Raw genomic sequence first — 13,295 nt, forward strand, 5'->3', positions numbered from 1 at the left:
GTCCATTATGGAAAGTGTCTCCTGTTGTTACCAAGACAACAATCCAGCAATGGCAAATGAATGTAACAAACAGCTGAGTGATGCGGTGAGCTGGTGATGTCTCTCTGAGCAGGTGCAGCCCCGAACGGCAGGCAGGTGGAGAAGTGGAGGGACGACAGTGAGCCGGTTGAAAGGACGTGGAAGCATTTTCATGTTTGCACCCGTCGGTCAGGAACTTTTGTCCGATGTACAAAGAGTGGTAGCAAAAATAACTTTCAGAAATCAGATTTTAAATTGGGAGTGACACATTAAGTCGCATAAAAATGTTCAGTGATTAATCGTTCAGCATACATTTCAGCCATCAACATGAAGTTCTTTTAACTGGACACCATCATTACTCTGCTTCATGCAGTACATTTTTAGCTTGTTCTCCTTAAATCTTCAAAAAATTGTGAATTTTTCATCAATGTTATTGCAGCTGTTTTTATTTTTACCTTTATAGTCGAGTACAGTGGAGATACAGACAGGGAAGATGGTAAGTGGCCATTGAGGTGTTATGGCTTACATATTATTTCAACCCTCTGTGCACCAGACAGATGACAGAAGCTCGGGAAGGTTTCATACACTCACGAAACAAGCTTAGGCTTGATTCGCTTAGTGTTCACACAACTTAATCCTGAACTAACAAGGATCTGGGTGTATTTAAAAGGTGCTTCGAGTAAGACACCTTGGATACACATCCTGTCTCATGACATCCATGATCAATAATTATAAAACAAACAGTTCATCTGATGATTAAAAGTCACATTGAACTGCTGTGCACTCCCAGAGAAATTTGTTGTTTGAGAATTGTTCTCTCTGAATTGGTTTTGCCAGTTTGAGAAAGATGGCAACCGTTTCACGGTGGGATGGACAGCAGGGCAGAGTCAACCCAAGCAACAACTCCAAGGACAGAACTAGTTGTGTCTTGGTGATGGAATAAACTGATGGTAGCGAGAGCTAGATTATATTTGGATTAAGACAAATGCACTGTATAGCTACCAGACTGGTGTTCCTGTGCATCAATTAAGAGTTTAGGTGAGTTCAGGTGATTCCAGGAATGAGTTAAGGTCCTACAAATGACAAGCAGTATGCATGCCAGCTTGCAATCCAAAAACAAAGAATGACCATTTTGAGAGAAATGAATAGCGTGCACGCGCACACACACACACACACGCACACACACACACACACACACGCACACAATGTTCTCAAAAGTTAAGAGGTTTAAGAGAGATTCGAAGGCACCAATAAAACCATAGCAGCAAATGAGGAGACAGCACAAAGTCACAGCCAACTGAACGCAGGACACGTTGCCCCAACACAATAACATCTACAATGCAACTCTCCTCTCAGAAAGCAGAGGCAACGTCAACCTCTTCCTTTTAAGACCAATCCAAAATCCTAATGCAAGGATAAAACCTTTGCATTCCCAAACTTGACAAACACCTGATTGAAATAAAGTTCAGAGCAGAAGTATATCAATTTAAGCAAACCTTTTTAAAGGCTTTGTATGTGACCCTGCTGTATACAGGGGTCTCTAAACCAGAACTAATTCATGAAGTGCTGATAGATTTGTACATAAAAGCCTTAAAAAAAAAAAAAGAAGTGAAAAGGTAGCCGCCACTCCTTTAGACGGTATATCACGTGCAGCTACACAGACATAAAAGGGCTGTGACAGAGAAGCTACGATCCAAGATATGAACTAATGTCAAGTTAAACTCTTTGAAGGATTGTTATACATCTTTTCAAGTTAATCTCATCTACTGATATATTTGCTGGAACAAAATGCTGCTATAAATCTCTCGAGTTTGACTGAGTTAAGTTATGTTAAATTGTGTGTTTAGCTCTTTTGGCTGCTGCAGCTTAATATAAAAAAAAGTGTGTAATATTTTCTTATCAAATTCAATCTAATATAATCCAATCCAGTCACCCAACATCAGGTCTTATCTTTGGAAAGCGCATCATGTTGGGTTTTCGTTGGTACCTGGAGGTGTTGACTCAACTCTAGGATTGTTTATTTGGTGGAGGATTCACTGTGAACTGCTCTTCCTTATTTGTCCTGAGCTATTGGTTTACATGCAAAGAGCAGATTATCAGCCGCTCGCTGTAAAGCTTTGTGGCTGATTTGTTGACATTGTGTCAAGAGTGGTGAATCAACAGGCTTATGATAACAGTGTCAACACAGCTGAGCATTTAAAGATTCACAAGGACTTTACTGACAATTCACTGCAGTGTCATTGGGTTGCATTTGACTTCATATTGACTGCTCCCAAATAATCCCGTTGACATTATGAAAAACGTCCCTTTAGAAGGTTTAAATTACTTCAGGAAATAGTCGCTGTGCTCCAAATGCACACTCACTATATTGAGTGCATAAGTGCGTTCACTGTGAAGCACAGAAAGATGCAGTGCAGTACAAGTACCAGGATGATGCCCAAAAACGAAGTGTGAAACGCTGGACACTTCCCACCCTTAACGTTCGCCATATTTCCTACATACAGAAAGGGGCGGGACCACAGACAAAAAGGATTTTCAAATTAAGGCATCTGAGGAAAACTCCAGTCATTTCCAGTCAGTGCAGAACGGTAGTGTGGATTCGAGACAACAAGACAATGGCAAAATTCCTGCAGTACATAATTAAGAGTCCTAACATGTAAGAGCACTATTTGTTAATGTACGAAAGGAAGTATGTCATTTCGGACACAGAACGTGTTTTCCTCAAAGGCAAAAGTCACAAGATGCTCAGGACACATCCTGAAGACACCTCCTGTTTTCAAAATGAAATACAAGTTAAGGAATGTGATAAAGTGTACCAGTTTGTAGGTACTCTGCCTTTTAATTATAAAAAAAAATATGCATTAAATGAAATATGTTAATTCAATTTATATATATATATATATATATATATTCTTTGAGCGTCTTTGTCTGTTTTAAGTACGGCAAAAAAAATTGTCAAAAAGCAGTCAAAAACAAAGTTGGATAACAAATTGCACTGCAACACACACTTAGCTGAACTTGGCTGAACTTGTGTGTGTGTGTGTGTGTGTGTGTGTGTGTGTGTGTGTGTGTGTGTGTGTGTGTGTGTGTGTGTGTGTGTGTGTGTGTGTGTGTGTGTGCCACTTCAGGTTCACAACTTACAGTCTGTTACATCCAACTGAGCATCAGTCTGTTAATCAAGTGAGCTTCACAGGAGAAACCCAGCATAAAGTTACACATTTGCAAAATACAGCAAAACCTTATTGGATGGTTGGTTGCACAGCATGTATAAGTCTATAGGGGAGAAGGCTGTCTTGTCATCTGCCTATTCTCAATTAATTTTGAGCGCCGAGAGCTCTTTACGCCTTCAAGCAGTAATAATTACCTTGTCAAGCACGTGCACGGTAATTAAAAAATTAAATCCATAAAACATTTTAGGTACAGAAACAAAACAAATGCTAATTTTTCTGTCTTTTGTAACAACAGTTAACAGATATGCATTAAAGGCATCGTTAAAAATCTAAAAACACAAATTCGGTAATAAGTCATGGCAGCGTGAAAAAGCTATCGTGCAAAGGTGAAACAAAAAGGCTTCAGCCGCCAGCGATTACACACTTACGTTCCCAGGATCTCTTTGAAGTCGTAAATCTCCTTCACATCTGTGGTCTTTTTTTTCCAGGCGTGGCACTCCTCATCCAGAGGCATCTTCTTGTTGTGACGGTCAGAAACAATACTAGTGAGGGAAGAGACGATAAGGAGGAAACGCTCATTAATATCAGCAGTTTGAGTGACTCCCCCCCCCCCTCCACACACACACACACACACACACACACACACACACACACACACACACACACACACACACACACACACCTGCCATATATACAATCCTTCACTGACTCACGTTACTCGGATCATTGCAAATATAATTAAAGTTTTTACAACTTGGATGAGTCCCCTCGTGAATCAACTGACATCACTTGATTCCTTACAGTGTTTGCAGCTTTTGTTGAAACACTAATTAATCCCAGTATCTTAAGTCAGTTGGAAAATCTGACATTTTCTACAAACATTGTAAAGGAAGTTTTACTGTACAGCATTACTAGCTCAAGGCAGGTATCTTTGGGGTCACATATCACTACTATTTCACAATATAAGACGAGGAATCATCCTAAACTTACTACTCAGTCAATTACAACCACATCTGTAACAAGTATACTATGTTACACTACAAGTAAACTAACAGCTGCAACATCAACGTGTGGATGTGTCTCAAACAGAAGTATGCTGTAAATCCTGCTTCCGCTTCCCTAACACTATTTCCACACACAAAAACGTATCATGTGATGCAGGATGTAGAGCACAGGCCACGTTTCATTGATTACACGGAGATACTTGTTATGGGTAAACACTGGGGCGCTGCTGTTTATGCGAGTCTTTTGTTTACAACTTCTGTCCGAGGGCTACTCACAGTGGATGTTTCAATATCATTCAAAGTGGTTGCTGCAGTGTTAAGGTTAACTCTGAGGGTTCAACAAGACAGGCAGCGAGCAGGATCCGCCTCAGATGTGGAGAATTTCTTTTATTCATTCGGTCATGTGAAAAGTTGTGTCGGAGCAGTCATGTTCAAGCACTTTTACAATCGACAAAGAGCGCAATTTATGGCAGAGAGGGTCAAAAGTCAAGATAAGATCAGTATCCAGGTTAATACGTAAGCTATGTATAGTTTGACTCTTAATTGGTGCTGTACAGAAATTAAAATATCTAGTGGTTTAAACTTTTCATACTGCAGCCAAGTGTCAGAGCTGCATAAAACTTAAATTATCCATAAAATAAGATCCTTATAAGATATAAACTTCCAGATTAAAATACTCAGATTGACAGATTCCAAACAGCAGCAAAGGTTTTTATCCCTTTAATGTGACAATGATATTGATGATTTTAAGAAGAGCCTCTTTCGAGAGCTTGTTGTTGTGAAGAACCGAACTCTTGTGTGTGTTAGTGCATGTGTGTGTGTATCTTTATCGAAGTTGTGTGATGCTCAAGTTGTGATTGAGGTGATACAAATTACCTGAACACTAAAATACCATTGCTAAGTTTGTATTAAGTATACATACACTCCAAGCATTAACCAGTGTGAATCCTCTGGTTGCTTCCTGTTCGCTCATCATTTTCACAGAAGTTAACATTCAGGTGTTTTTCCTCGTCACACATTTCAAGAGTGGGAGTGATCACAGTGGACGCTACTGTCACAGCTATCATCATCTGAACCCAGAAAGTGCCTATAATTCAAGACCTCCATGACTAAAATAGCCCTGTTCATATCAGCGTGCCTCACTCCTCCTCTGTTCCTGCTGCCTGCCTGGCAACCTCGCAGTCTGTCTATATGAGATGATATAACATATTGTTCTGGCTTGTGCAAGTGTTGTTTTGCTAAAAGAGTACATAATAGCGCAGTTAATCATCTTCCGATTAGTTCAGAACCAGCTCGTTTAATTGCTGAATTGTGTGTGTGCGTGTCTGTTTGTGTGAGGGGCATTAAGCCATAAATAGGGGAAGGCTTAACACTGCAGTTATCTCAGAATAAATGTTAATGGGGGCATGGCCTCTTCTGGCTGCAGTCACCGACTGAAGCACACACGAGCATAAATTCATAGATCCTTCTTCACATGCATCCACTTTTTTGCTCTCTCACACACACACACACACACACACACACACACACACACACACACACACACACACACACACACACACACAGCTTCATACGTGTCACCATGGAAACCCTAAGGAGCTGCTATGGTATCTGAGAGTCTAAATTGCTTTAGTATCTAATGGCAGGTTGCAGCTCAGCTTGAAATCATTCTGGTTACTTCGATGACTGGCTGCAGGATGTTATGTTTAGTTTAAAAATATGTTGTGTAACCTGTTCAGGCAAACTGTACGCTACACACATGAGAGCACAAAATAGGAGCTACAGTCTGGTTTTAAATTCTATATTTGTTTTCAGACTTGGCACCAAGTACAAGGAACAAAGTTTACAGTTAATATTTAAATACATATCTGAATCAGTTTGCATGCTATTTCAACTGAAGTAAAAGGAAGTGTCTCTAAATTAGACAGTATGCAAATTAATGTGAAGGGAAGCAGCAAGAGGAAGACCAGTTAAATGGGTATAAAAGCTTTGCCAGTCATTGTGGCGTTATGCAACCTCTTCCTGTCTACAGTAGAGGATAAACAACAAATAATATAGAGTACACTGGAAATCTATTCCCAAACACATCTTCAATTTGACACCTGTGGAAACTGAAGATCCATTACTGGCTGTTTATTTATTTTTTTTATTAAAAAATGAGCTGAAGAAAGTTGAGGCCACAGTTTCTGTGTTGTGTTCTTGAGATTATTAAGGCTTGTTTTGTTTTTATAATTTAAGGTGGCAGGAGAGGAATTAGTTAACTGATTCACTGGCTACTAAGTACATATTTTAGGCCAATTATGTGAAACAGTCCATGATTACAGCTTCTTAAATATGGTTTGACACCTTTTAAGAAAAACGACCCAAGTGCCAGACAGGCCCTGTGATCGAAATTTTAATAGACTAAACAATTTATTAAACCCTTGACATGATAATCAATTTGGCTCAATTAAAAATAACAAATAATAGTTGCACTTGTAGTCTTATCTTCAGTATCCAACCAGCATTATAAAAGGCAGAATATCACAGTTTTTCTGTTCAGGAGAAGAGTAGAATTTTTTTTAATACCTGCAACAGCACAAAAGTGATTAGAGGAAACTGAAATCAGAGAAAGAGTGAAAACGCCTCCCGCAAACTGCTTGTTTGTAGCATCTCACCTTGCTCATACGGAGATACATGTAGATTCATGGTAATTCATGCGCCGAGAATGAGTCAACATTGAACATCAAAGTCATTTAAAAATATATTAAAGCAGTAACCTTTGCTTGTATGTTGTTGCGTTCACTTTGGACAGGTTTGTTACGGCCAGCGAATGCCAACATGCACCTAAATCTCCTTCAGGACGCTTTCATTTCAATGGCAGAGACATGGATGTGGGTTTATTCAGGAACATTAAACAGCACATTTAAAGCCACTGGAGATTTAAGGACACTGTCAAAGATGAGCAAGGGGGGTCTGTTTGTCAAACAGCCAAATGCTATAAACGGCAGAATAAGGTTCATGTTTCAGACACGCAGGGGCGAATAAAGGCAAGACTTAAATGTGTGTGATAGAAGAGGAAAGACACATGCAGGTATCATGAGCATGTAGAGGGTCCTCTGTGTCTACTGATGACATGACGTTTGACCAGTGGGTGAAGATAAGATGCTCAAACCCCAAGAAGCGGCAGGACTGAAGAGGACTGAAAATTGGGAGACGCACAGTATCATAAGCACATTCCCCAGGTGGAAGGTGACATGCAGCATCCCCCCTGGTTTAAGACTGACACAGAGAGAGTCGCTGTACTCACTGGTTTCCCATTCCTGTGATGTGCAGTGGACAGAAGAAACACACACACACACACACACACACACACACACACACACACACACACACACACACACACACACACACACACACACACACGACGACAGTTAAATGTGACAGAATGACATGTACTTACGAGTCTGAGTGTGAAATTTACTGCAATGGCGTTAGAAATGCTTAGCAACACGTGCATATGGACACACACACGTTTACAAACAGAATTATGCATACAAACACACAAACTGATCCGACTCATCAGAAAAAAAAAAGTTTAATTAAAACGGACCTCTGAACATATCAGGGCAAATCCACTTATTTCCTCTAAAATTGTTGGCTTTTGTTTCTTTAAAAAAAAAATGCTGATGAAGTAACACACTTACAAGCTGGCTCCCTTTTGTCTTTAAACACAGACAAATGTTGATTTTGGCTCAACTTCACTACAAATCTCAGCAGACGATATGCGTCGCAGCTCCAAACTGTGAGGAATTTGGCTGCCAAGTTATGAACAGAAAACTCAGGTCAAAGACACAAATAAATGACCGCATTCCTGTTGAAGCGGATTCACTGGCAGCCAAATGGTTTTTGAAATGATTTGATCGTACTCGGCCTTTTCTAGGGGTTTTGTTTAGTCATGCGTATCGCTACATCTCTGATCTTTTAACGGTTTCTGAACTGCAGAAGGCGGGACCCTCATGATCACTCTGAAATCCGGCCAGGAGATCAGATCTGAGCAATCCTGTTCACATCCATCTTTTCATAATCTAATTACCAACATATGTTATTGTTTGCCTTCAAGGTGCAGTAAGTGATAGCAGCATTTTGACTAACTTGCTATCCATTTTTTGCCACGAGTCCTCTCCTGTGTCTTCCCTACATCACCCAACAAAAAAAAATGTACTCCACCATATTCAAAAACATCAGCAAACACTTCACACCCGTAAACTCAGAGCTCTCAGAAAATTCAGAGGTCAGAGGTCGTGAATAGCACAAGAGGAGGGACAAGGGTCTGACCACGTCTCCATAGGGAATAATTTCCCGTCCTTGGGCCTAAACCTCAGGTTAATTTAGAAACTATTTGAGCAGCCTTTAACCAATCGGCATTGAATACCATATACGCCGAATATCTTCCACAGTTGTATCTGCATTTAGAAAAAACAACAACTAAAAACAACGCTCAACGCCATCGCACTTAACCACAGAGTCTGGTCGCTGATTGCTCTGCGCTTCAGAGTGGTTGTGCAAACATGAATAAATCAGTTTCCGGACAACAATCATAGTGAAGAAAACTGCAGCTATGAGCAACAATCTGGTGAAGCAAGGCTTTATATAGACTCTTGTTGTGAACACATTAAACACAACCCCATTTGAAGGCAGCAACATCACCACAGCTAATACTGGCTACCGATCTAAGAACAAGCAAACCAAACAGAGGTCGGCCAAAATTTACAAATGTCCAAGCAGTTATAAGCCAACGTTTGCTACCAGGGTAAAGCAGGATAACAAATAACTACAACTACTTCAGGGAAAAATTCAGCTTTCACCCAACCGAAGGCCACGCCTATACAAAAGCAGGTCTTGCATGATTCCTGTCTCTTTTTCCTGGGAACTTTGACTTCTTATTCCTTTGTATTAGATTCACTTGGGTTATTTCTTTGTGTAAGTTGTTCCCAGGAACACTGGAATCTGCTCTGCCGTTGTTTGTACACAGAAAAATTCTGCTGCCTACCCGTGAACATGCAGCGTGGACCGTTCTTGTCTTCTGTAAAGTGGGGACAAGAAACCAGAAAACTTGTTCTCTGTTTACTGCAGATCGGAGGGACTGGCAGACCCATGCTACTGAACAAACACTCAACATAGGAAGAGGTATTTAACACTAATCACGCAAAAAAATGTCGCCTGCAGCACATTTAATTGCCCTGATGTCTCTCAGGAAATCTAGTGTTTCTATGGAATTTGTAGGCAAGTAGAGATCTGCACATGAACCAGGATGAAATACAACAAGAAACTTGAAAAAGCTGGAGCTGACATAACAAAACTTGGCTCATATGTCACATAACAACAATAATAATGATAATAATAAAAAAAGATTCATCAGGTCAACACATTTGGACGGACAGAGATTCAGGGCCTCTGAAGTTGGTCTCCCAAGTGCAACATGTTTAAAAGCACAGAGAGCAGGGAACAGGCACTTTGTGATTTCCCATGTATTAAGTATCCAAATTATAATTGGAGTCAGAAAATAGATGTCACCTGCTTGCCATGGTGCCTGTCCAAACCTGCATATTAATCAAACCCTATGGCTGAATGGCAAACATAGATTTGCTAACGGCAGTTTAATTGGTCGGCTGACGTCAATAACGCGCAACAAATCTTCTCTCAATGCGAGTTTATTAATTGATCAGCAGACTTCTCTCAAGATAGTCTGTAGAAAGGGTGAGGGGGAGAGTGAGAAAGAGAGAGCTGGGTGACAGAAACAGGAAGAGAAATTAGAAATTAGAGAAGGGGGTAAAAACTCAAAATACTTCTTGCGTTCAACCTACACTCCATGTCATGTTTAGTGAGAAAACCCTCGCGCCTTTTCTGCTTGAAAGATTAATAACACCTGGACTTATTTGCATATAGTCAGACCACGCTGTTTAACACATTTATTTAAATGGCAGTCTAGTTTTACTGGCTTGTATAGAGTAAGCTAACACTTCAGTCCCCCAGCATATTCCATGACAGTATCTCATCTCCGAAACTGCAGCTTCAGTTACATAGAGGTCCTCTGAATGTGCACGAGACTCCATATAACCAACGACTGCTGATATTTTCAGCTTATTTTTGTGATCACGCTTTTTCTTAAGTCATAACATTTTCCTCCAAAAGTTATAAACACCTTCCTCTGAACGCAAAGTCCACACAGCGTGGACCAAACGCCGCTGAAGCGCCAGTTAACGACATCCCTAACCTTTGCAGGCTGATTGGAGAAGCGCCGTGAAACCGCTGGCGCGAAACTACGACGTAACATCTACCTGGCCTCAGAGACAGTCACAATTTAAAGTATGTGTCATGAAAGCGCAGGAGCCGTCCTTCCTACCTGAAAATATGCTGTCAGTACGATCCAGTGTCCGCGTCCAGCCTGTCTCTCCAACTCGGAGGAGCGCTCTCTCTCTTACTGACTCCGCGGCAGCAGCAGCAGCGGCTGCTGACGTCACCTGAGGGCAGGAAAACCAGCGGACCAATGGCAGCGCGAGCTGTGGCGCACAGGTAAACAGGTCTGTCAAACCCGCGGTCACCTCCTCCGGTGCTGTTCTTGTAATTAAAGGCTTAGAGGTGAGTTGGGGTTGGTGTGCTGATTTGACGGTGGATTTAATAATTGACCCCTGATCAACTCTAAGACACCCTCCAGTGGAAAAAGTATTCACACCCTCTAGCATACTTATGTAAAAGTACAAATAGGCCTACATCTCAAACTACTCCATTTACAGGGAAAAGTCCTGCATGAAAAATCCGACTCAATTAAAAGTACATTTACTGACATATTATGATATATTATGTTATTTGGCATCATTACATTATCAATACTGAAGCATCAGTGCTTGAGCATCGTGTTACTGTTATAGCTGCTGCTGGTGGAGCTGGTTTGAACTACTTGTGAAAATAAAACTGTGAAAAATCTAGAGCTGCAATTCACTATTTTGGTGGGGCTGGTAACAACTCATCTGAAATGGGATCCAGTAAACACACTGCTTTTTGGAAGAAGGGGGAAAAGGTTGGAAACCACTGGTTTAATCATTAACAAGGTATTGTACTATAAATCTTTTTATATTATTTCCCTCTGAAATAAACTGGAACCAAAGTAGCATCAGATGGAATGTACAAGTTCCTTAAAGTTGTACTTATAAGTACAGATATTCTCAGTTATTTTCCACCAATGGACACCCATGTTACTGCTGTAAATTGCCTTTAAACAAAAATTGTGTTCATGATTTTAATTTCCAGATTGGTCTCATTTAAAAGACTTTATATAGGCCTATATTTACATATGGACAAATGAGTTCTTCACATATTCTTTTGTAAAACCTCAACAACATTTAATTTATTTGTGAGGTTATACTTTCAAACAAGCCCAAAATATACCTGACTCACTCCAGTGGTCTACTGCCCCATCTAGTGGATTACATGACCTCCAACATACAAGGTCAAGCTCATGCTCAGTTTGAAACTGATGTGTTAACCCATGGATGATGGACATTAATTCATATGTAGAAAACACTGCAGTATCTCTGCGCACAACTCTAGATAATGTTGCCCCTCTGAAGAAGAGAGTCATGAATCAGAGGAAGTTGTCTCCGTGGTACAACTCACAATTACGCTCTGCTAGGCAGGCGACTAGAAAGCTGGTAAGGAAATGGCGTTCCACTAATTTAGAAGAATTTCACCTGGCCTGGAAGGATAGTCTAATATTATATAAGAAAGCTCTTCGTAAGGCCAGAACCTTATATTATTCATCATTAATAGAGGACGTTGTATATAATATATATAGATATATAATGTACTGTATATACTGTGCATTTTATATTTTATATTTATATTTTATATTTTTACTGCTATTTTACTGCTATTTTATTGCTTTTCTATTGTTCTATTATTATCTTATTGCTTCTGTATGCTGCTGTAGCGAAAAAATGTCCCCTCGGGGATTAATAAAGTAACTACCTAACCTAACCTAACCTAACCTAACAACAAGAACAACCCCAGGTTTCTTTTCAGCACTGTAGCAGGCTGACAAAGAGTCACAGTTCTGTTGAGCCCTCTATTCCTTCAGCTCTCAGCAGTAATGACTTCATTAACTTCTTTACTAATAAAATTCTCACTATTAGGGAGAGAATCAGGCAGACCCTTCCTGCCACCATCACTGATGTGATGTTAAGCACAGCAGCCCTGGAAGCAACTGTAGGACCAGATGTATACTTGGAAAATTTCTCTCCTGTTGAGCTCTCTGAGTTAACTAGAATTATTTCTTCATCTGGATCCTCTAGCTGTCTGTTACATCCCATCCCAACTCACTTTTTAAGGAAGTCTTCCCTTTAATTAATACTTCCATATTAGATCAGATCAACCTATCTATTGTAACCGGCTATGTACCGCAGGCTTTTAAAGTGGCTGTAATTAAACCTTTACTTAAAAAGCAGACTCTAGATCCAGCTGTTTTAGGAAACTACAGACCAATTTCCAACCTGACGTTTATTTCTAAAATTCTTGAAAAAGTGTTGCAAATCAACTTTGTGATCATTTACAAAGGAATGATCTGTTTGAAGATTTTCAGTCAGGCTTTAGAGTTCATCATAGCACAGAAACAGCACTGGTGAAAGTTACTAATGACCTTTTGTTAGCCTCAGATAATGGACTTGTCTCTGTACTTGTTCTTCTGGACCTCAGTGCTGCTTTTGATACGATTGATCATACGATCTTATTACAGAGATTAGAAGCTGTTACGAGGATTAAAGGAACTGCATTAGACTGGTTCAAATCCTACTTATCAGATAGATTCCAGTTTGTCCATGTCAACAATGAATCTTCCAGACAAACAAGAGTTAGTTATGGAGTTCCACAAGGCTCAGTGTTAGGCCCAATACTTTTTACTTTGTACATGCTTCCATTAGGAGATGTCATCAGGAAGCACTGCATAAACTTCCATTGTTATGCAGATAACACTCAGCTATATCTTTTTATAAAACCAGATGAAACTAATCAGTTAGTAAAACCTGAAGCCTGTCTAAAAGACAAAGGCTTAGATGACCAAAAACTTCCT

General features: G+C 40.1%; 1 protein-coding gene across 2 annotated transcripts in view; it reads right to left on the minus strand.

Annotated features, from left to right (window-relative positions):
* camk1b (calcium/calmodulin-dependent protein kinase Ib) overlaps nt 1-10,685 on the minus strand; it is a 36,463-nt gene extending 25,778 nt beyond the window's left edge. The window contains exons 1-3 of one of the 2 annotated variants that reach the window (XM_069157184.1): nt 10,578-10,658; nt 7,482-7,494; nt 3,617-3,730 (exon numbers count right to left, since the gene is read on the minus strand). In XM_069157184.1, coding sequence (XP_069013285.1) covers nt 3,617-3,730; nt 7,482-7,492 — 125 coding nt within the window. In that variant the 5' untranslated portion in view covers nt 7,493-7,494; nt 10,578-10,658. Of the gene's footprint in view, nt 1-3,616; nt 3,731-7,481; nt 7,495-10,577 lie in introns of both variants that reach the window. The other variant, XM_069157193.1, reaches the window with a different exon arrangement.
* Between the last annotated feature and the right edge of the window lie 2,610 nt (nt 10,686-13,295).

This window comes from Embiotoca jacksoni, unplaced genomic scaffold (genome assembly GCF_022577435.1).
Source record: "Embiotoca jacksoni isolate LCO1_2020_lvr unplaced genomic scaffold, fEmbJac1.0.p SCAF_1, whole genome shotgun sequence".
Taxonomy (NCBI): domain Eukaryota; kingdom Metazoa; phylum Chordata; class Actinopteri; family Embiotocidae; genus Embiotoca; species Embiotoca jacksoni.